General features: G+C 41.9%; 2 protein-coding genes across 9 annotated transcripts in view; both read left to right on the plus strand.

Annotated features, from left to right (window-relative positions):
- PHF20 (PHD finger protein 20) overlaps positions 1-23,470 on the plus strand; it is a 135,480-nt gene that overhangs the window by 84,082 nt on the left and 27,928 nt on the right. For 6 of the 7 annotated variants that reach the window (XM_043478670.1, XM_043478673.1, XM_043478674.1 and 3 more), the window contains 4 exons: positions 1,854-2,132; positions 18,956-19,054; positions 20,057-20,221; positions 21,309-21,487. In XM_043478670.1, coding sequence (XP_043334605.1) covers positions 1,854-2,132; positions 18,956-19,054; positions 20,057-20,221; positions 21,309-21,487 — 722 coding nt within the window. The remainder of the gene's footprint in view (positions 1-1,853; positions 2,133-18,955; positions 19,055-20,056; positions 20,222-21,308; positions 21,488-23,470) is intronic. The other variant, XM_043478675.1, reaches the window with a different exon arrangement.
- The window catches only part of LOC122447930 (60S ribosomal protein L39-like), a 36,055-nt gene that overhangs the window by 5,820 nt on the left and 6,765 nt on the right, over positions 1-23,470 (plus strand). The window contains exons 2-4 of one of the 2 annotated variants that reach the window (XM_043478710.1): positions 9,297-9,304; positions 10,802-10,811; positions 12,876-13,185. In XM_043478710.1, coding sequence (XP_043334645.1) covers positions 12,889-13,044 — 156 coding nt within the window. In that variant the 5' untranslated portion in view covers positions 9,297-9,304; positions 10,802-10,811; positions 12,876-12,888 and the 3' untranslated portion in view covers positions 13,045-13,185. Of the gene's footprint in view, positions 1-9,296; positions 9,305-10,801; positions 10,812-12,744; positions 13,186-23,470 lie in introns of those variants that run through there. The other variant, XM_043478709.1, reaches the window with a different exon arrangement.

The raw sequence follows: 23,470 nt of genomic DNA on the forward strand, positions 1-23,470 counted from the left end.
ACTTCTAAGGTGTTTGTATTTTGGCTTTTTTTTTTTTTTTTTGATAAATAGTTGATCACAAACAGGGCTTCAGACACAAGCCGAAGGATAGCTGAGTTTACTGCAGCTGAACTTGCCTGCTGTGAGCCTCGGGTGGTAGTAGGCAGGCTTGGTGCTCTCTGACCTCCTCAGACCTTAGGTTTGTTTACACAGTGCTAAGTGGAATTTTCTGCAGTAATTTTTGAAAGATTGTTAGGTGGGAAAAGAACTATTAGGTTGGACCATTTGAAATGGCCAATGTCTCACTTTTCTTAACCTATAAAAATGGCAAATTGATATGGTTCAACTTAATAGGCCAAAGGGGAGGAGATTCCAGAGAAACTGTTTTTTGTTTTAAGAGAGCATTTTAGGATATATTAGAGGTTTGAATTTTGAATTTCTTTACTGACTTTTTTTTTGTTTTTCTGGTGCAACTATGTGTAGGGAGAAGTATGTATTCTATTTCATTTCATGTTGCTTTTTCTTAACTGTATCTGACTGATTTGAACCTCTTTCTTATATCTTGTCATGGATAGAAAATGAGTTACGATATTCTGCTTTGGGGTGTGTGTGTGTGTATACATCAGATCGTCAAGCCTACCAGTTTTATAATCATACCTTCCTGCTGATTTTGAAATGTAGAGTGTGATTTAGATTGATTTAAGAATTTTTTTTATTCCTTCTTATTATGGAATGGTACTTGAAAAGGTAATCATAATATTTACCAAAAGTTCAGCATGCTTTTTGCTTGTAATGAAAATTGTATCATTCCATTTAGAAAAAAGTTGATTCACTCAGAAAGGTCCATACATTCAGGATATTCTTGGATGATGTAATCTGTAGAGTAGGGGTGACTTGAGTTTAAGGTGATTGCTCTCATTGGGATGAGGGTATTGTGAAGGGAGTCTTCAATAAATTGAGTTTCTAATACTCATGATTTCCTTGTGACAGCATTACTTTCTATTATTGATGCATGACCGGCAACTGCCTTCTGCTTGTTTGGTTTGGGGCCTGTGTGCGTGCTCAGTCATGTCTGACTCTTTGTGACCCCATGAACTGTAGCCCACCAGGCTCCTCTGTCCGTGGAATTTTCTGGGCAAGAATACTGGAGTAGGTTGCCATTTCCTACTCTGGGCATCTTCCTGACAGATCTTGCATCTCCCGTGTCACCTGCATTGGCAGGCAGATTCTTACCACTAAAGCCACCTGGGGAGACTCTTGGTTTAGGGAGGGGGTGTCAAACTTTTTTTGTCTCTTTGAATTTGATCATTGAGTTCTCTACATGCCTTCCAGCTTCATTCAGTTGGTTGTCTTTTTTCCTTTTTCTTCTCTGAGTCCTCTTGATCAAACAGAGTACATTGTACTGAGAGCTCAATAGCTCTATACTAAAACCTTTGTAATAGTGATTCTCCTTGTGTAAGATCCTTTCGGTTTCATAAAGAGATCTACTGGAGTATTCTCTAGTCTTGCCTACACAAACATATCTGAATGATGGAAGGTCTGAGTCTGGTCCAACTCATGAGTAACAAGTGCTGGGCTGGGTTCCTGGTTTTTTTCTTTTTTAGGATTTTCCCTTGTTCTTCTGAAACCATGAGAACTTGTGTGGCTGCTTTAAAAAAGAAAAAAAAAAGTTGATCTCTTCTTTCAAGAGATGAATTACAGTTGAGTCTATGTTATCTACCCTGAAGTTCTATCCATTCTTTCAAACAGCAGTGGTCATCGATGTCTGCCTGTACATACGCATGCTGCTCTCTCACTCTGTTGCCATGTGTTGTGTTGATGCATGTATTGTAATAGCTCCAATAAGCATGAGGGATTTTTTTTTTTTTTTCCAGTAACAAATACTTTTAAGAGAACAAATGATTTTGTGACATCTAAAGCACCAGCCAGCGACCTAAATCACAAGTTTAGGTGCACGGTTGTGGATTGTTTAAAAATTTTCCGCAAAGCCAAACTGTTGCATTATCACATGAAGTATTTCCACGGAATAGAAAAGTCGCCAGAGCCAGAGGAGAACCCAGGAAAGAGGCACGTCCAGACCAGGGGCTCTTCAGCTTCAGACAAAGCCAGCCAGGAGAGCCTGACCAGGAAGCGGGTCTCAGCCAGTTCCCCAAGTAAGCATTTTGGTTCTGCAATGTATCTGTATCATGAAGGGCTGACCCAAAAAGCGGGTGTTAGGTTGGTCTGGTCCAGTCGAATCCCCCCAAACTGAAAATGACAAGTTTTCAGGAATTGCATCATGGAATTGTAGCCCTTCTGGAAGAAACAGAAATATCTGATTCTTATTCTTACCTCTACCTCTTGCTGCTCGAGTTGCCTTGAGAAAGTCCCTTAGCCTTTTAAGGTATGGAGTGGGGACCGTCAAGGAAGGGGAGCTCCATTAGCAGCCAGCAGGGGAACTAGTACTGAGAATAGCATGGATGCAGTCATCCCCGCTCCCTGCTGCCCCCTCCCCAACCTGTGCTCCATCCCTGCTAACAGAACAAAAGAATGAAAGAACTAAGAGGTGATGTGTGATTCTCCTGTGGGGTCCAATTTCATAATAATTGCATCTGGAGATGTTTTCTAACAACAGTGTTTATTTTGCACAGAAGCTGCAATGATGGTAGTAAGGGTTACCATAAAAACTCATGTACATGTCTTGTTTATTACAAGAGAACCTTTTTGGAGATTTCTTCTGAAAGTTACAGAAATTGAAAAATTACATGTTTCTTAGGGATTGCAGAATAATTAATGAGTTTCCAGTAAATTCTACAAGCGTCCCAGATTCAGTTTTCCTAAAATTGTGACATCATCATATGTTTTTTGGTTTGAAGCCTTTCCTTTAAAATACATAGGTGTTGGGTGGTTTATGGAACTTCTGGCATATCTGACATTGTTCCTAAGGAAGTATGGAGTTAGGTTTCAGGACAGTGGGGCAGGGCCGTGCAAACTCAGGTGATCTCTGACCTGTGAGAGGTCATTTCTTAGTCAGGCTGTGAAGCATAATGGGTCAGGTGGCTGTTTCTTGGTCATATGTACTGCGTTATCCATTAGAAATATAATGTGAGTTAGCATATAATTTTTTTTAGTGGCCATATTTTAAGACATAGAAGGAAACAGATGAAATTTCTTTTAATAAATTTTGTTAACTCAGAATATCCAAAATACTATCATTTCGGCATATAATCAGTATAAACATTACTATTTAATAAGCCCTTATATTTTCTTTTTCTTATATTCAGCCTTTAAAATCTAGTATGTGTTTTACCCTTCCTGAACATTTCAATTCAGACTAACCATATTTTAGGAGCTAGTAGCTGCATATGGCTGGTGGCCACAGAATTGGTCCTTGCAGCTCAGTCACCCTCAGCTGTAGGCCGTTCTAGCTGTGCACTTGGCCAGCCCAAGTATTGAGCTAAAAGGAGCTACGTGAAGGTCAGCTGACCAGTAGTCACCAGGGAGGGCACTCCCCGTGTGGGCTATAGGATACTCCAGCACTTACCACCTTAGTGACTTCACCAGAGTCCTGCTCAGGTACCCACCAGTGAATGGGTATCTCTCAGAAGTAGGCTGGTATGAATCAGATAGCAGTAGCGTGCATGCATGTGTGTGTCCGACTCTTTGTGATCCCATGCACTGTAGTCTACCAGGCTCCTTCTGTCCATGGAATTTTCCAGATAAGAATACTGGAGTGGGTTACCATTTCCTACGCCAGGCAATCTTCCTGACCCACAGATTGAACTCAAGTATCCTGCATTAGCAGGTGAATTTTTTACCACTGTGCAACTGGGGAAACCAGATAGCAGTAGACTGAAGCTCAATGCCAGGTACCAGTTATTTGTTTAAAATGAAGCCAACAGCTATCAAAATCCCTTTCCTCTGTCTAGACCTATATAGGAAGAGAAAGTTGTTTATTGAGTATTGGATCACAACATTGGAGTTAGAAGTCCTCAGGCTAAGATAGATTGACTTGTTCATTCAACAACTATTTATCAAATACCTGTTCTGGGGAGTAAAATGAAACCTAAGTTCTATTCTGCCTGATGCTGTTGGTTGTGGGTATTCCTGGCATGAAGAAGAAAGGACTGGCTCAGTTGTCAGATGGGTGCATCATCTTGCCTGGGCAATGCTTGTTTTATTAGGGTTAAACCCTGTTTCCTTAGGGATGTCAGTGATGTCTTACTGGCCAGTCCCACTGGCTTTGGTGTCCATTCTGTGTCTTTTAGGTAAGTTTATCTTTCTCTGCCGTTGAATACATGGTTACTTCTGGGGACAGGCTTATTTCTGAGAACTTGAGAGACCTGTCACTGAGAACCTTTCCTTCCCTCCACATGTCATCTGACCCAGGTATCACCTGGAGCAGTGGCCAGCTTAGCTGCCTGGGAGTCATTGGGTGTCATGTTAAAAATACAGATTTATTGGACCCTGCTTTACTGACATTCCAGTTCAGTGGCTCTAAACCTCTTAGAATGTGCAGTTTTTGTGTACACACCCCCAAGTATAAAAGTGACATTTGATTGCTGTAAAATCAATATAAACAAATACTAAGGGAAAAGGGTCTCCCTCCCCTGGCAGCCCCACCTCCCTTGCAGATGTGACTATTTTTAACAAACTCTTTTATAACTTTTCAGATATTTTCTGTGCATATCCAAACTGTACATATCTATTATGTCTAAATAGAAAACATCTAAATGGAAAGTTTTATACAGTTGATATTATATGCAGCTTGCTTTTTCACTTAAGATGTCTTGGCTCTCATTTCATGTCAGTATAGATACGTGGTTCTACCTCATTTTGAAAGTGGCTGTTATATAATTGTACGGGTGTACTGGACTTTAAACATCATTTTCCTACAAAAAAGTCATGGTTCACTGATTTTTTTCACTCTTGTCAAGTGGTAAAGCTGCTCTTGTATACAAATTCATGTGATGAATTCCTAGAGGTGGGATTTGCTTGGGCAAAGGGTATGCATATTTAAATTTCTGATGGATGTTGCCAAATTACCCTTCAAAAAACTTGTCTTAGTTTGTAATCTTCCACCAACTGGTTATGCACATTAGTTTCTTTACAATCTTAGCAGTATTATCAAGTTTTAAATTATTGCTAATCTGATAGGTAAAAATACTTCAGTGATTTTAATCTTTTATTTTAAAAATTGTGGAATATTTTAATAAATAGAAAAGTACATGGGATTATACAACAAACATGCAGGTATCCATTCCCCACCCAGACTTAAAAAATATGAACATTTTGCCATATTTCCTTTAGGTTATTTTTTTAAGGGAAACAAAACACTAGGGTGAGGTATAAACCCCCTAAATTGCTTTTCCTTTCTTTCCCTTTGTGCTTTCCCAAATATGTACATTTATGTTGAGAAATAATGTATAGTCCTTTTGAGTGTTATTAAAAACATTTATATTGGTAAATGATAGGTTATTTTGTGTGTTTTAAAAACATGTATTAAAAAAAACATGTATAAATAATATCATATCATACTTTTACTCTTTTGGAACTTCCTGCTTTTGTTCACCATCATGTTCAGTTTCATCCAAGTTGTAACCTGTAGGTGGGTCTGTCTCATTGATTCTTCAGCTTGTCTACCTATCCCCCAGTTTCAGGTGTAAGTTTTTTCTTTTTTTCTTTTGGCTGTGCTGGGTCTTCCTTGCAGCACTCGGGCAATGGGCTCCTCATTGTTGCCTTGTGGCATGTGGGATCTTTAGTTCTCCTGACCAGGGATTGGACCCACACCCCCTGTATTGAAAGGTGGATTCTTAACCACTGGACCTCCAGCGAAGTCCTTTAAAAAGAAAAAAAAAGCAAGCCATAGTTTCTTTAGCCCCGTCCTACTCAGGGTCATTAGGTTTCTAGCTTTTTACTTTTACAGGTGATGTTTCAGGGACGGCTTGTGGACATCCCCTGGGCACAAGCTTTTCTTTTGTGTATTTTACCTAGAAGAGAAATTGCTAGATGGAATGGTTTTAGTTAATGTACCAGAATGTATTTGAAAATGGTGGCTCTGACTTGAACACTCCTGTCCACTCTGTGATTAGTCTGTATCCTTGACAGCTTTCGGTATTATCTGACAGAAATGTGCCCAATCTGAGGAATTTGAAGTGGTTATGTCCTTGTTTTTCTCATTGAGAAAAGCATTTGTACTTTTTAGATTAGAGTTGGAATTGTTACGAGTCTCCCCTATTTCTGCTGGGCTCCCCCCAACCCCGTTCTGAGATACAACCTGAAAGAGGAAGCCGTGGCTTGAGGGATTTGGTCTGCTCTGAGGGCCCTTCTGTCTGAGCCCCTCTCTCTGTGGATTGGTCTGGCCTGTTGGTTTGCTCTGGTCAACTGACCTCTGACTCCTGTCAGCACCCTCCCCTCCTCTTTCCCTTTTCAGTGCTGTGGTGGAAGAAAGGAAGGAACAGTAGTAGGGGAGCCTGAAGGCCTGAGTTCGAGACTAAGCTCTGCCACTCTGATTTTTCTGGTATTGATTGAATACCTCAGCTTCTGATATGTAACATGGAGGTTAGACTTCTGGCCCCTGCAAAAATGCTGGGAAGGTCTTTATGTTAAGCATTTAAAATAATTTTGAAATGTTGCACACACATTAAAAGCTGCACTGTTTATAAGAGCCCTAGATTAGAAACAGCTCAAATGTTTATTCATTGTAGAGTAAATAAATGTGTAGAGTAAATTAAGTAAATGAATTGTGGTATCTTGATACAATGGTGTACAGCAGTAAGTGAATGAACTAGTACAGCTACACCTGCCAACATGGGGACATCTCATAAGTATAATGTTGAACCAGAGAAGCGAACATAAACTCATACATATGATATGATAGATATGTATATAAAGTTCAAAAATTGATTAAAATGAATCTGTTATGCTTGAGGGCTGTACAGTGGTTATCCTTGGGGGTAGATGGATGAATGACTGAAAGCGGGGCAGGAGGGAGACTCCTGAAGGTGCTGGAGTTTTGTATCCACAGAACTGTAACCACCATGTGATCTGCATGGCGGTTGTAACTGACGATCATGGTGATTGTTCGAGGAGGGACCTCTCCCAGTGTGGTGCACCTGAGTACAGTGTGGATATTTGCCGCCCAAGAGGGTGTGCAGATCTCTTATTTGGTTTTGGAATTCCTGATTAACTGTGTTTGAGTGTCTTGATTTGTGTGGAGTGAATATGTGCAGGCTTGAAGTCAGCACACCTGAATTTGAACCCGGCTTTCTCTGTGACCTTGGGCAAATAACCGTGAGCTTCAATTTCTCCATCTGTGAGATGGCGATAACTACCTGCCTCAGAACTTTATTATATTAAATTACCTAATGTGAAATGCTTAGCACAATGTCTGTCCTACAGTAAACTCTTTTGTTGTTGTTGTTTCCATTTATTTTTTTTTTAGTTGGAGGCTAATTACTTTACAGTATTGTAGTGGTTTTTGCCATACATTGACATGAATCAACCATGGATTTACATGTGTTCCCCTGCAGTAAACTCTTAATAAATACTAGGTCTTTATCTTAGAGACATGAACCAAGGCAGTCAAAGAGCTTAGTTCTAAACTCAGCTGACCTCTGATGAAATGCAAAACCAATATCCAAGGTATTGTCATTTTGATAAAATTAAGAAACCTGAGTGAGTGACTTTTCTACTCTTATGTACTGCATTTGGGTCTCATACCAACATACTGACCTGGGGTTTTTAAATTCTCTCTCTTAATACAGAAGAATCCCTTTCACTGGGGTTTGGAAGTCTGTTGGTGAATTGGAGATTTTTGCCTGCCAGGTTTTTAAAATAACAAGATCTGCTATGGTTATGCTTGCCAGACTGGCAGGGTTGGACAATTACAAAATGCTTTAGGGGGAACGAAAGGGTCTTTTAAATCCGTATATTTTAACTTGTGACCCCCTCTGCTGGTTCTTTGAAAATTTGTCTCTTTGGTGGCAGAGTGTGCCACGCGGGCCCCTCAGCCACTGTTAGGGTCTAGGCTGGTCATTCCTGTACCCTGTCAGATGGGGATTAGGTTTGTGCAGCCAGGAAGGGCCTTGCCCCCTGGTGCCCCCATCCCCATCATGTGCATGCGGGTCACATAGATGATTTCACAGCTCTGCCAGCCCTGACTGCTAAGATTGCCAGCAGTTCCCAGGCAGGAGGGAGCTAGACTATTCATCTTGCTGTGCTTTAGCTGGTACATTAAAACCCTGGGCACTCGTCCTGCCTCTGCCACTAACCAGCAGGAGTCTCAGTTGTCACCATCTCTGAACTGGGGTTACTAGACATGTTGAGCCTTCATCAGACCCCCGGATATCCTTGAGAGCCAACACAGCGTCGTGTTCAGAGTATGTCGTAGGCCCCAGCCTTTCAGAAGGCACCTGCTGTTCCACACATCGCCCCTCACCTTTCTCACCTCAGAGCCTCCTTCCGTTTCCTCATGGTTTTGCTGGATACTAATCTGATAACTAAATTTCTTATGATTTGAAAGAATAAAACCGGCTCAGTAGATCCCCGGTTCTCTTAGAACATCTAGGTTTCACCTTCACTTCTAAGAAAGCTCTTATCTATAGCTGTGGAATTTCAGAAACTGGGGGAGTTTGAGTGGGGAGATGTTTCAAGGTGAGATTTGAACACCAGGCTGCCTGTGTCCTCGATCACAAGCAGTGTGAACTCGACATAATGCTTAAGTGAAAAGCAGAATGTTACATAGCATGTGCTGCTTGGGGACAGTTATTGTAAAAGAGTGCCCCCTTTTATGCTGAGTACTTAGATTGTGGCTGTTGAGAAATTGGATTCTAATAGATTTCTCATGTAGAGATGCCTGGAGCTTCTGGTCCAGGAGCATCAGAAACTGTTCTGCAGAGACCTTTTTGGGTCCTCCGGTCCCCCCAGTCCCCATTTCCTCCTTGGGAGCATTAGGGAGAAGCTGTTCTGGCCTGAAGCCCACAGACTCAGTCTCAGTAACAGTCCTGTTCCTGTTCACATGTGATCTGAGCTCTTCACAGATCTAATCTCCTTTCCAAAATGATGATGTAGAACTAGGTATGCATAAGACAGGGCTCCTTCCTGTGGGGAGAAAAGCACAGAAACAGATCCAGTGAGAACTTCTAAGCTCTATGTAAAGAATGTATGAAGTGCCATGGAAACACAGATTGAGGTATTTGCCTGGAGAGCAGGGGCTGAAAGTTCCAGAGGAGGAGGTGACATTTGAGTTAGGCCTGAAAGGGTGAGGGTAGGTCGGGGGTGGACCAGGAGGCTGGGGACTGGGAAAGGAATCCCTATGCCAGGAACAAGTAGATCAGAGTTCAGAGTTGTTGAGAGGAACAAACTGTCCCTCAGGTACCCTTCTGACTCTGACCCTCGTGTGTTTCCTCTTCCCTCAGCCAGGCCTTTAGTCAGATACATTAATTTGGAAGGTCAGTTTAAATTTGCTTTTCTGAATGAGGCTTCTTAGAATACCAGAATCCATTTAGTAACTTCTCTTCCAGGGGTGAATTCAGGCTTCCTTGGTGTTGGCTTTTAATTCTGCATAGGTGAGTTGAGTCCTGAGTAGAGATTTGGCCCAGAAAGACTATTTGAGGATCAAAGGGAACCTCACCTGTGCTTATTACCTATTGTTATGTCCATTTCGTTCATATTCTCACTGTGGGTAAACTTTGGCTTAGGCTGAAAGGTGCCTTGGAGCACCAGAGTGGGCACTTCTTTGTCTGTACCTTTTCTTGTGGTGCTAGACTGACCTTCTCATAGAACCGTTCCCTCTCCCCTTAGAGAGAAGAGAGCAATAGGAACTTAATTGAGATGTAGATTATGGTGCCTTAAAGAGACAACCAAAGAGGCTGGCTTAAGGTGGAGGTTAATTTCTGTCTCTGGCCAAACTGTAGGCTTCCTATGGTGACTCTGCTGTGGTCTGAGCAGTTGTCCAGGGCCAGCTTCCTCCTCAGTATCCCACCAGCCCACAGTGTTGCTCTCTCTGCGTGGACCAGCGTCGCTCACTACCTTGCCTGTCTTTCGGCTGCTGGTAAGGGAAGGGTGAGGCATGCCTTCTTCTTTTAAGGGCACATCTCAGAAGTGCCACACATCACCTCTGTTCATATCCCATAAGCCAGGACATCTGGATATCCACACCTTGCTTAGGGGAAGCTGGCAAGTATACCCTTTTCTTGTGGGAGAGGTGGAGAAGTGGGTATTGGGGAATGCATAGTAGTCTCTGCCATATGAGGTAAGGTAGAAAAAGGTAGGACTTGAGGGAGGGGTTTAGTGGAGGGCTCCTTTGGGCCAGAATCTGGGTGCGATCCATGGTGGGGGACTGATGGGAGATGAGGCTGGAGAAATAGACAAGATGAAGTGACGGTCTTAGGAAGCCATGAGACGGCTTCCTCTGATGGGTGGTGAGGATCCCTCCAAGGGCGTACACACTCCTGCTCTGCCCTCAGGATGCCGTACCCTCATGCAGGTGACAGCAGGCTCTGGTCACTGCTTGTCCCCAGCAGGTGGCGGTGCTCTGTGATGTACAGGCAGTTGTCATTTTCTCCCGCTTCCCTCCTGGAAGCAGCAGTCTGGTGTCCTTTTGCTCTCACAGCACAGTGAGGGTCTGAGGGAGAAGTAGGGAGCAGGCTGTACAGAGGGAGTGAGAAAGGCTCTGGTATTTCTCCTGATGGCCACCTGCAGCCTGTGGGGAGGACAAGTGGCCCCATCCCGGAAAAGCCTGGCCCTCCTCAGGCGACAAGCTGCTGCCTGTTCCAGGGCTCTGGCAGGAAGTCACTCTTTGTCCAAGTCTGAGCTTTCGGGAAGAAGCCCTGCAGTCAAGCGTCTGTTCTGTGGGTCGTGGAGCAATTGGTCAAGCTGTTCAGAGAGAGACCTGACCACAGACCAGCCCCACTTTCCAGGGAGAGAGTATCACAAGCGAGGTAACAACAGCATCTGTTTGAGTTCTTGTCATGTGCTGGCCACTGTTCTGAGTTCTTTACTTGTATTGTCTTACTTAATTCTCAAAGCAAACCCTATGAGACAGGTACTATTGTGCCCACTTGATGGGTTAGAAACTGGTGCTGATGAGATGGATTAACTTAAACAGCATCAACACATCTAGCACTTGGCATAGCCAGAATTTGAACTTAGTTGCAGCGCACATACTCTCCCGTCTAGGCCGTACACCAGGGAAGGGTGCCCTGCCACTGGGCCTTGCAGTGGGGAATAGAAGTGCCTCCTTGCAGGAGGCTAGAAATTGAAAACACAGGTGCACATGGCTAGACTGAAGCAGTGAGTTGTTCTTGTTGTCACCTTGTCTGTCCCTGTTCCTCAGGGACTCACCTGAGTTAGCTTAGTCCCTGCTGGACAGTTCTCCCAATGGGTTCTGCCACCTCAGGCCACATGTGACTTGACAGTCTTCAACCAGAAGCTAGGGTGAGCCTATGAAGGCTTGCTCTCTTCCCTCTGTGTTCAAGAAACACTGATTCCTGTAGAACAACTTTGTAAAATATCTCTTCTTTTTATCCTCATTGCTTACTTCTCTAATTGAAGCCTCAGGAGGGGACTCTTTAAGGCTTAATATGACCATATTTCTGAACAGCTGCAACACTTAGGATGCTTTTAGTTACAAGTAACAGGAAACCCAATTCAAATTGATTCTGCAATAAGGGGATGTGTGAGTCCACGTTAATAGTGAAGTCCGGGGAAGGCGTACTGTTCCAGGACTGTAGATTGGCTTACCATGTCACCTCTCACTGCTGCTTTTACATTAAACCCTTGTGGTCAGAGGATGGAAGCCAGCAGCATTTAAGGCTTCATGCTGTTTCATTCAAATCTAACAGTAAAGTAAGAACATACCCTTTCTATAAACTTTGGACCAGAGTCCCAAGTTTGAGTTGGGTTAATTTATTCCTGTACCTGCCTTATGAACCAGTTGGCTGAAGCTCAGATTTTCCAAGCCTATCACTGTGCCAAGAGGCATGGAATTACTCTTATGTATTTAAGTGCGTGTGAGGTTAATCCTGTCCAGACCCTTAAATGCTGCACAGTGAAGGAAGGGTAGAAGAGATTCTGGGCTATACCTACAATGCCTGTTGCACCCAGCAAGTCCACCCAGCAGACCCCGCACAGCCAAGGAAAGGGTGGTGGTGGCGTTGAATTGTAGAGCAGTTGGCATGCTCTGTGCTCATTTCCTATTTCAGGGACAGTGCACAGGGCCCACACATGGCCCAAGTACTCAGACCCATGTATCTGAGGTCATCTTTTCTATATACTAGTTTGTATGATCTTGCATCTTCCCTGAATTTCACTTTCTCCTCTGTAAAGTGGTAATCATGTTAAGATATAGATGTATTTTGTTCAAAATTGATCAGTTTGAAGTTGTGCAATATAAAAAGCCTTATGTATAAAATTTGAATTAAAGCAAATCCTACCAAATTGAGAAAATTCATCAACCCCATGATTTCAAAAGCTGGTAGGCCAATGAAAGTGTGTTCATTATGCCTTTATTTTCTGGGGCTATGAGTCATGAATTATGTAAATTTGAATAATGTGAGGTCTTCAGGAATCTCTTGTATGGAATGAACTTCCCCATCTTTTTTCTTACAGCCTGTGCGTTCCCTATAGGATGCAGTGCTGTTTTATAAAATGTGAAATGCAAAGAATGTTGTTGCTAGAGAAACCCAAAGGAACTCCCATAACTTGGCATGTCCTGGATTTGGCAGTTTATACCCTACACTTGCACCTTTCCTTCTCAAGGATTCAGAACCTAGGTTGTATCTCTTCAGCCAGATCTGCTAGTGTTTGGGTTAATGCTGTTATCATTACGTTAAGCTAATGGATATAGCTACTTTAGTTTGAAGGTCATTAAAACCTGAGTTTAGCTCTTTTCTCTTCTCCTATGTGCGGTTGAGTTCTGTCCTCACCATGTCTTCTCACAAGACTTTCAGGATCAAGCGATTCCTGGCCAAGAAGCAAAAGCAGAATCGTCCCATTCCTCAATGGATTCGAATGAAAACTGGCAATAAAATTAGGTACAACTCCAAGAGAACACATTGGAGAAGAACCAAGCTGGGTCTATAAGAAGCCTCACATAAAAAGTGACACACATGTTAAGACCACTTATTTAAGCAGCCATATCACAGTGAGAACATCACTACTGTAATGCTTGGCTCCTGATGTTTCTTATTTCCTCACTATCAGTCTGAGACCAGTAATAAATATGCTATGTTAACAAAAAACAAAGAAACCTGAGTTTACAAATCAAGAACTGGATTGAGCAGTAGTTTTTATATGTGTGTGGGTGGAGGTACATCAAATCGCATCAATCATTTGCTCAAATTCATAGTAAAGACCAATTTCCTGGTAAAGCATAAACTTTTATTTCTCCCATTTCAGTGTTATATCTTATTTTGTTTTCTTGTCTTATTGTGCTAGCTAGGATGTCTAGTACAATGGTGAAGGAGTGTTGAGATGGTACATCCTTGCCTTGTTCCTGATCTTAAGAGAAAACATCCAGTTCTCAACATAAATATAAAGTTAGCTGTATGTTTTTTGTATCAGTAGATGTCCTCTGAGAATTTTTATCATGAATGAGTGCTGGATTTTGTCAAATGCTTTTTCTGCATCAATTGATATATTATTTTTCTTTTTTAGTCTGTTGATATGGTTGTTGTTTAGTTGTTGGGTCATGTCCAACTCTTTGGGACCCATGGACTGCAGCATGCTAGATTCTTCTGTCCTCCACTATCTCCTGGAGTTTACTCAAATTCATGTCCTTTGAGTCGGCGATGCTATCTAACCATCTCATCCTCTGTTGGCTCCTCCTCTTGCCTTCAATCTTCCCCAGCATCAGGGTCTTTTTCACTGAGCTGGCTCCTCCCATAAGGTGGCCAGAATATTGGAGATTCAGCTTCAGCATCAATCCTTCCAATGAATATTCAGGGTTAATTTCCTTTAGGATTGACTGGTTTGATCTCTTTGCTGCAAGGGACTCTCAACAGTCTTCTCCAGCACCACAGTTCGAAAGCGTCAGTTCTTTGGTGCTAAGCCTTATGGTCTAACTCTCACATCCATACATGACTACTGGAAAAACCATAGCTTTGATTATGTGTACCTTTGTTGGCAAAGTGATATCTCTGCTTTTAATACACTGTCTAGGTTTGTCATAGCTTTCCTTCCAAGGATCAGGTTGTCTTTTAATTTCATGGCTGCAGTCATTGTCCACAGTGATTTTGGAGCCCAGGGAAAGAAAATCTGCCACTGTTTCCATTATTTCCCCATCTATTTGCCATAAAGTGATGGGACCAGATGCCGTGGTCTTCATTTTCTGAATGTTGAGTTTCAACCCAGCTTTTTCACTTTCCTCTTTCACCTGCATCAAGAGGCTCTTTAGTTCCTCTTCACTTTCTGCCGTTAGAGTGATATCATCCTCATATCTGAGGTTGTTGATATTTCTCCCAGCAATCTTGATTCCAGTTTGTGATTCATCTAGTCTGGCATTTTGAATAATGTACTCTGCACAAAAGTTAAATAAGCAGGGTGACAGTATACAGCTTGACACAATCCTTTTTCAGTTTTGAACCAGTCCATTGTCCACTTCCAATTCCAACAGTTGCTTCTTGACCCTTAAACAGGTTTCTCAGAAGACATGTATGATGGTCTTATATGCCCATCTCTTTAAGAATTTTCCAGTTTGTTGTGATCCACACACTCAGAGGCTTTAGCAGAAGTAGATATTTTTCTAGAATTCCCTTGCTTTCTCCATGATCCAATGAATGTTGGCAATTTGATCTCTGGTTCCTCTGCTTCTTTGAAACCCAGCTTGTACATCTGGAAGTTCTTGATTTACATTCTGGTCAAGTTTAGCTTGGAGGATTTTGAGCATAAACTTGATAGCATGTGGAAAAAGTGCAGTTGTACAGTAGTGCAAACATTCTTTGGCATTGCCCTTCTTTGGGATTGGAATGAAAACTGATTCCCTTCATGGGTCACAGCTTTCTTGTGGCAAAGGAGCTTGTGTAATTCAATGAAGCTATGAGACATGCCATGCAGGGCCACACAAGACGGATGGGTTATAGTGAAGAGTTCTGACAAAACGTGGTTCACTGGAGGAGGAAATGGTGAACCACTCCAACACTGTTGCCTCAAGAAGCCCAGAGACAGTATGAAAAGGCAAAAAGATATGACACTGGAAGATGAGCCCCCCAGCTTGGAAGGTGTCCATTATGCTACTGGAGAAGAGTGGAGGGGAGTTACTAATAGCTGCAGAAAGAATGAGGTGGCTGGGCCAAAGTGGAAATGACACTCAATTGTGGATATATCTGGTGGTGAAAGTAAAGTCCAGTGCTGTAAAGAACAGTATTGCATAGGAACCTGGAATGTTAGGTCCATGAATCAGGGTAAATTGGACATGGTCAAGCAGAAGATGACCAGAGTGAACATCAGCATCTTAGTAATCAGTGAACTAAAATGGACAGGAATGGGCGAATTTAATTCAGATGACCTTTATATCTACTACTGTGGACAAGAATCCCTTAGAAGAAATGGAGTAGCCATCATAGTCAACAAAAGAGTCCAGAATGCAGTACTTGGGTGCAATCTCAAAAACAACAGAATGAACTATGTTCATTTCCAAGACAAACCATTCAGCATCACAGTAATCCAAGTCTGTGCCCCAACTACTGATGCTGAAGAAGCTGAAGTTGACTGGTTCTGTGAAAATGTACAAGACCTTCTAGACTAAAACTAACATAAAAAAAAAAAAAGATGTTCTTTCCATCCTAGGGGATTGGAATGCAAAAGTAGGAAGTCAAGAGATGCCTGAAGTAACACGCAAGTTTGGCTTCAAAGTACAAAGTGAAGCAGGGCAAAGGCTAACAGTCTTATCAGGAGAACACAGTGGTCATAGCAAATAGCCTCTTCCAGCAACACAGGAGACAATTCTACACATGGACATCACCAAATGGTCAATATTGAAATCACACTGATTATATTCTTTGTATCTGGAGATAAAAAGGCTTGATACAGTTAGCAAAAACAAGACCTGGAACTGACTGTGGTTCAGATCATCAGCTCCTTATTGCATAATTCAGGCTTATGTTTAAAAAAGTAGGGATAATATATGCCCAACTGAATGCAGAGTTCCAGAGAATAGCAGGGAGAAATTAACAAGGCCTTCTTAAATGAACAATGCAAAGAAATAGAGGAAAACAATAGACTACACTAATTGTTGAGCTAGCCTTCCTTTATACCTGGATTAAATCCCAGTTGGTCGTGGTATGTAATTCTTTTTATACATTGTTGGATTCAATTTGCTATTATTTTTGCATTTGTGTTCATGAGAGAAAATGGTCTGTAGATTTTCTTTCTTGTAATGTCTTTATCTGATTTTAGTATTAAAGTAATGCTGGCTGCATAGAATGAGTTCTAGTGGGCATTGCAGAAATGAGTTGTTTTGTTTCTATTCCTGAGGAAGACTGTTCCCAGGATTAGAGGAAAAGTAAATATTTTTGGTAGCTTTTATGACATTTAGAAGACTTTTAACCATATTTTGCTGATTAACTACATGATTTTGGCTAAGTCAAATTGTTTCTTTGGGCCCTGATTTTTGTTTGTTTTTGGCCACACCACAAGGCGTGTGGGATCTAGTTCCCAGACCAGGGATCGAACTCATGCCCCTGCAGTGGAAGTGCAGAGTCTTAACCACTGGACCATCAGGGAAGTCCCTGGGCCCTATTTTCTTAATCTTAGAAAGAGTATTTTTGTAAATTAGACTAAGGTCTTTCCTAGAGTTCTTGTTTTTGAGCTTTGTTCCCCAGTTGCAGAGTATTTTAACAGGAAGGGAGCTTAGAGACCCTGAAGTTCTGTGCTCTGTAGCCAGTAGATTAACTTCTGCCCATAGAGCTAGGCTTGCCAGCTGGGAGATGCAGCCCACTGTCTTCTCTGATAGTTCCTGGATGTCTGATTGGGAGAGGGGCTTGGGCAATAGTGCTGACTTGGAGCAGAGAGCCAGATGAACCTGTTTTTAAATGTCTTTATGATATCAAGCTGGTATCTGCCTCACCAAGCTTCAGTTTCCTCATCTGTAAAGCTGGAATGATATACACAGTTGGTTGTCAGGATTGAATGAGATATTTGCGATCGTTGCACCAAGTGCTCAGTTAAAATCAGTTGAATCTGGATGTTCACTCTATCCCACACTTGCTTTGTGATCCATCTTGATTCCACATCAGAGTCACTTGAAGAGTATTTTTAAAAAACCCTGATGCCCTTGAAAACATTTCACTAAGTTAAAGAAGTCAGATGTGAAAGGTCACATATTGTTCTATGAAATGCCCTGAATGGATGAATCCACAGAGCCAGATGAAGATTGGTGGTTGCCAAGGGTTGAGGGTTTGGGGAGAATCTGCTTAATGGGAAGTGGTTTTACTCCGGAGTGATGGGAATGTTTTGGAACTAGGGTAGAACTGGTTGCACAATATTGTGTACTACATGCTGCTGGATTGTTCCTTCTCAGTCACCTCCACCCCCACCCCACCCTCCCTACAGCTTTATTAAAGCTTAATTGTTGTTCAGTGGCCTGCATATATTTAAATTGTATAATTTGAGATTTGCATATATATGTACCTGGTCATTACCACAGTAAGATGGTAAACCTATCGATTATCTCTTAAAATTTCCTTGTGCCCTCTTTTAATGCCTCCTTTCCATTCCTCCCCGCCCTCTCATCCTCAGGTAGTCACTATTCTGCTTTCTATTTTATAGATTAGTTTTCAATTTCTAGAATTTTATATAAATGGAATCATGCAGTATGCATTAGATTTTATGTGACTCCTTTTACTCAGTATACTTATTTCACTTATAAGTGTTTACTTTTGCTGTTGCATATTATTTATATGCAACATATTTATACTTTTATTGTTGAAAGTATTTCACTGTATAAATACACCACAAATTATTTGTCCATTCACCTGGTAATGGACATTTGGGCAGTTTTCAGCTTGGGAGATTACAACTAAAGCTGTGGGCATCCATGTACAAGTCTTAGTGTGGACATCAGTTATCCTTTCTCTTAGGAGTGGGATGGCTGGGTCAGAGGATATGTGTATGTTTAAACATGTCTTAACATTGAAAAAGTAAAGCATGAGCAGTTACTTGAAATGATACAGATTTATTTGATAAGAAAGAAGAAACAACTGGAGTTTTGCAATGGTGAAGCTATTAATAACTTGAAAACTGCAGCTTCAGTTGAGTGGTAGATGGGAAGCTTTTAAGGTGGGAATTAAAAAAACTGAATTGAGAAGTTTGGCAGGAAGTGTTGATAACTTCAGAAGCTTTACTGTGAAAAGAGTTGTGGCTTTTGGAAGTTGTGAATTGTTCCTTTTTAAATGGATATTTTTACATGGTGTGAATTGTACTTCAATTATTTAAAAAAAAAAGACTCATCATCGTCATCAAGCAAACAAAATTCTGACATTCAGGATTCAAACCAGTTAAATCAGAATCTTTGTGTGTAGAACCTGGGCATTCACTTTCTGAAATCTTCCTTGATGATTGCAAAATGTAGCCAGTGTTCAGGAATAGTGATCTAAGTAAGGTTGGCAAACTTTTTCTGTAAAAGACCAGACAATAAGTATTTTCAGCTTTGAGGGCCAGAAGATCTCTATTTTTACTCCTCACATCTGTCATTGAAACGTGGCAGCAGCCGCGGTCAACATTTAATAAATGAGCACAGTGTATTTCAATAAAACTTATTTCCAATAACAAGCAGTGGGCCAGGGTTTGCCAGCCTCTAGTCTAAAGACTCAGAAGGGGCTTTAGAGAAGGGGCTGCAGGGTGCTGAGGGAGATGGAAGATGACCTCCCAGGTAGTACCCAATCAGGAACTCTGTTCTTCTGTCCATTTTAGTTCTTAGTTACTTAAGCATAAATATCCCGGCATTGAAAACAGAATGTTAGAATTCCAACACTTATACGCTTCTATTTAATTCTAGCTGCAAAAGACAAGGAGAAGAATAAAGAGAAGAAATTCAAAGAGTTTGTGAGGGTGAAACCAAAGAGGAAAAAGAAAAAGAAAAAGAAAACCAAACCTGGTAAATTTTCCCTGGGGCATTTCACTTGGGTTTCCTTACAGGTAAGGAGGGGTTGCTTCTTCATAGTCCTGCCTCTGAGGAGAGGAAGGGTCAGCAAGCCTTTAATGGAGCTTGTGGGCTCAGCCTAGCATGGGCAGTGACAGGGGAAGAGCCCACTTATGGTGCTTCAAGGCCGCATTGGTGTTTAGAAAGCCCTCCCTCATACTGTGTTGGCCAGCATTGCCCTATCACAGTGAAAGCATCGTTGTAGGAGAGGATATGCAGGTGAATAACTGTATTTGTTTGCATACACAACTCTTTTCTGGTTTTTATTGTATTTATTTGTAAACTTTTAATTTTGTTTTGGTGTATAGCCGATTAACAATGTTGTGATGGTTTCAGGTGAACAGTGAAGGGACTAAGCCATATACATGTATCTATTCTCCCCTATACTCCCTTCTCATCCAGGCTGCCACATGACATGAAGAGTTCCCTGTGCTACACAGTTGGACTTTCTTACCCATCTTAAATATAGCACTGTATACATGTCCATCCCAAACTCCCTAATGTATCCTCCATTCCTTCCCCCTGGCAACCGTAAGTTTGTTCTCTTAATTGTGTGCACACACAACTCTTAAATGTACATTTCTGAACCCTTTTAAGAAAGGATATATCTCTTTAAAAGTATGTGCCTAGCTCCAACAGAAATGCCTATTTTTAAGAAAATCAGTGCTCCAGTCTCGGGAGCTAAAGGAATGCCACATTTTATTCTCAAACCATCTTCTGGCTTAAAGAAACAATCTTCTCAGAAAAGGAGGGAGAAGGGTGGTGGTGAGGAGGAAGGCTTTGGTTTTGAGGTTCTTAGAGGTAACTGTAAGTATTAACCTATACTCTCTTGTAGCTGAATTCCTCCTGAGCATTTGAGCTGTTTGACCAGCAGAGCTGTTGGTTGGACGGTGTTGATTCTGGAATGCCCTGGTGATGTCTAGGGGTGCTAATTTCTTCTTGATCTTGTTCTTCCAGAATGCCCTTGCAGTGAGGAGGTCAGTGACACTTCCCAGGAACCTTCTCCACCTAAGGCATTTGCTGTTACCAAGTGTGGTTCCTCACACAAGCCTGGTGTCCATATGAGCCCACAGATCCAAGGCTCAGAGTCTGGAAACCACAAAGGGAAAGTGAAAGTGTCTGGTAAGGAGGCTGTCTGCTGGCTTGACCATTTGTACAACACTATAGTCTGAGAACGCTAGATTTATGTTGATATTGTAGTCTACTCTCAGGCCTTCTGCAAGTAATTGTTAGATCTTTTAAATAAAAAGTACCTCAAATAAATGGAGAAGAAAATGGCAACTCACTCCAGTATTCTTGCCTGGAAAATCCCATGGACAGAGGAGCCTGGTAGGCTACAGTCCATGGTGTTGCAAAAGAGTTAACAGCTGAAAAAAAAACACATCAAATAAAATAGGCCATTAGCTATACCTTTCCTGAATTTCCCTTCTCTCCAACTTTGGTCTTAGTAGAACGTCTCATAGGTACCCCTCAGCCAGTGTGTCTATAACCAATTTCATTATCCCTCTTTCCCTTGCACACCTACCTCCCTGTTCCTTCATTTCTTATTGGTGGCCTCTGCATATAACCTGGTTGCTTGGGGAAATCTGAGTCAACCTTGAAGCTTCCCCATCTTTAGCAATTATAAGGTGATCATGAGTTTAAAAGTAGTTAATAAGTATATGTAAAGTACTTACAACAGTGGTACAGAATAAGTGATCAGTAAATGTTAGCTGTAATTATCACTAATCAGGCACCCCAGACTAGATATTCTAGTTCTGACTGTCCCTGGAATCTTCCCCTTCCTCATTCTCCAAGGTTTACAGAGTTTTGAAGGTGACTGTGGTTACAGACTTTGCTGTAAACCAGGTCCTGGCTGGCTGGGGTGAGGTTGAGGAATACGTTTGTGTCATTAAGGATGATGATCTGTATGGTTCATGGGGAGTTGCAATTCCTCTGCCACTGAGCTCTGTGACCTTGAGCAGCTACTTACCTCGGGCTTCAGTGTCAGGAAAATGAGGAAAGGGAGCTCAGTTTATTGCCATGTGGCAGATATCGTTTGGGCTGTTAGTAGATGACAGGCCCGAGGGACCAATTGGAGTTCATATTTCCCAGCTCTGTGAAAGTTCACAGAGGAGAGGGTCTGTAAGGTCATTTTTTTTACAGGTCTTGGTGATCTAGGGTTGATTATTTTTTTATTTTGTGACTGTTGTTTTCCCTTTCCTCGTAGAAGAGGATAATCTGAGTGAGTCCTCTTCTGAGAGCTTTCTTTGGAGCGATGAGGAGTATGGCCAAGACGTCGATGTGACCACTAACCCAGACGAGGAACTTGATGGGGATGACCGTTATGACTTTGAAGTGGTCCGCTGCATCTGTGAGATTCAGGAGGAAAATGACTTCATGATTCAGGTAGGTGGAGCTTCTAGGAGCCACAGGTCCAAAGAAACACAAACTGGTCCTTGGTGGGAATTTTGAAGGACTACTATTTGAGACCAGCAAAAATCACAAATCAGGTCAGAAGCCCCAGGTAGGGACGGTACTCTCAGCACCAGGTTGAACTTTGTTGACTCATTCAGCTTTCTCAGCATCTCAGGCTGGTATAAATAACCTATTAATAGAATAAGAGAGGACTTGAGGGATCATTGAGTGTAAATCTCTCATGCTCTGCTTAGGCCAGCTGGACTCACCAATGGGAAGGGCCTTGCCTGTGGTCACACAGTGAGGAGTTGAACAGTAGGGACCCAACTCTCTGGAGGGGCAGTTTGATCTTCCTATGGACCTGTATCTTCTCTCTAAGGCAGATTTTCTTTATGATCTAATGAAATGGTGGCCAGTTTTAGAGCTTGTCTGTTTCTTACTCTTTATTTCCCTGGCATTTGTAGTTGTCATCTCCATTTCTGGGATGTGTCTCCTGGGGGAGGTGAATGTGGGGGGAGTTCCTTGCCTGCTCTGGGAGACCGTTCACTGGCTAGCACCTGCTTGCCTCTGCCTTTCTCTTGCTCTTAATCACAGTCCTGCTGGAGGTGACTTTTGCCTGATTGACTCCCTGGACTGTCATAAATACCCTGGGTATTCAGGGAACCTGAGTTTTTTACATAAGTCATGTGTACTTTGGTTAGAATTATTTTAGGAGTTTCTTTCTCTTTGAATAGCCTTCATGGCCTCTGGGAATTCAAGGTACGTGAATGGTTCTCCAGTAGCTCCTGATATTTATGATCTTTAGTGTGCATTAGGTCAGGCTTCCCTGGTGGCTCAGTCAGTAAAGAATCTGCTGTAATACAAGAGACCCGGGTTTGGTCCCTGGGTCAGGAAGATCCCCTGGAGAAGGAAATGGCAACCAACTCCAGTATTCTTGCCTGGAATATCCCATGGACAAAGGAGCCTGGTGGGCTACAGTCCATGGGTCACAAGAAGTTGGACATAACTTGGTGACTAAACCACTACCATACATTAGGTCAGTCGTTCTCAGACTTTTTCAGCATCGGAACTGCTTGCCAATGTAGACTCTTTCACAGAACCCCAAAATGTATAACAGGTAAAAGCAGTAGTTTTGAAAGCTCAGAATGAATAATTTTTACTTTGAAGTTCAGAAATGGCCTCTTTCGGTGAGGTCTAATATGCATTCAGGGTGGTGTGCTGGTTGCTGACTTAGAGCATTTCAGTGTCTCTGTTGTTTTCTTCTTTTTGTGAGACAAGCCTAATGAACATGGCCATTGCGTGGGTGACTTTTCCTAAACAGCATGCTTTGTAGTCACTTTGATTAATCAGAGACAGAAAGAAAAGCTTTGTTTTAAGGACAGCATAATACTTAGTTAGCCCAGCAGTACAGAATTATGTGTACTGTTATGGGCTCTTAACATATGTTGTCTTAACATTAAGCTTGGAATGTGCATTTTTTTGTTTTATTTTTTCTTTTGAAATAGTCCCATTTTATAAAACACACCTGTGTGTAGAATCTCTGAAGCTCAGTGGAATATAATTCAAAAACTTATATAACATGAAACACCCCCTTCTCCTTTTTTTTAAGTAGTTCTGTTTTTTTGTTAAGTTTGATTTTAAAAGTATGTTGAAGATCGTTAGTTTTTATCCTGTCTCTCTGGGCATGTGCTCAGTTCTGGGTGTTGGAAGCCTGATTGGATCCTCATATGTCCACAGAAATCATTAGTGGTTGAGTAATGAAGGCCTTTCCTGGCAAGGCTCTTCTGGCACATCAGTGTAGGAGATGCAGTTCTGATCCACCATGGTACTTTCTCCATTGACTTTTCTGTAAGTGGCAAGGATCATGGGGTGTTTGGGGGGATAGAGCTTGAAGTACCATTTTTGTGCTATGAGACTAAGTTTGGAAAATTGAGGCCACATCAGCTTTTACATGGCTGGCTGAGTCCATTTTGT

The sequence above is a fragment of the Cervus canadensis genome, chromosome 10, assembly GCF_019320065.1.
Source record: "Cervus canadensis isolate Bull #8, Minnesota chromosome 10, ASM1932006v1, whole genome shotgun sequence".
Lineage (NCBI taxonomy): Eukaryota > Metazoa > Chordata > Mammalia > Artiodactyla > Cervidae > Cervus > Cervus canadensis.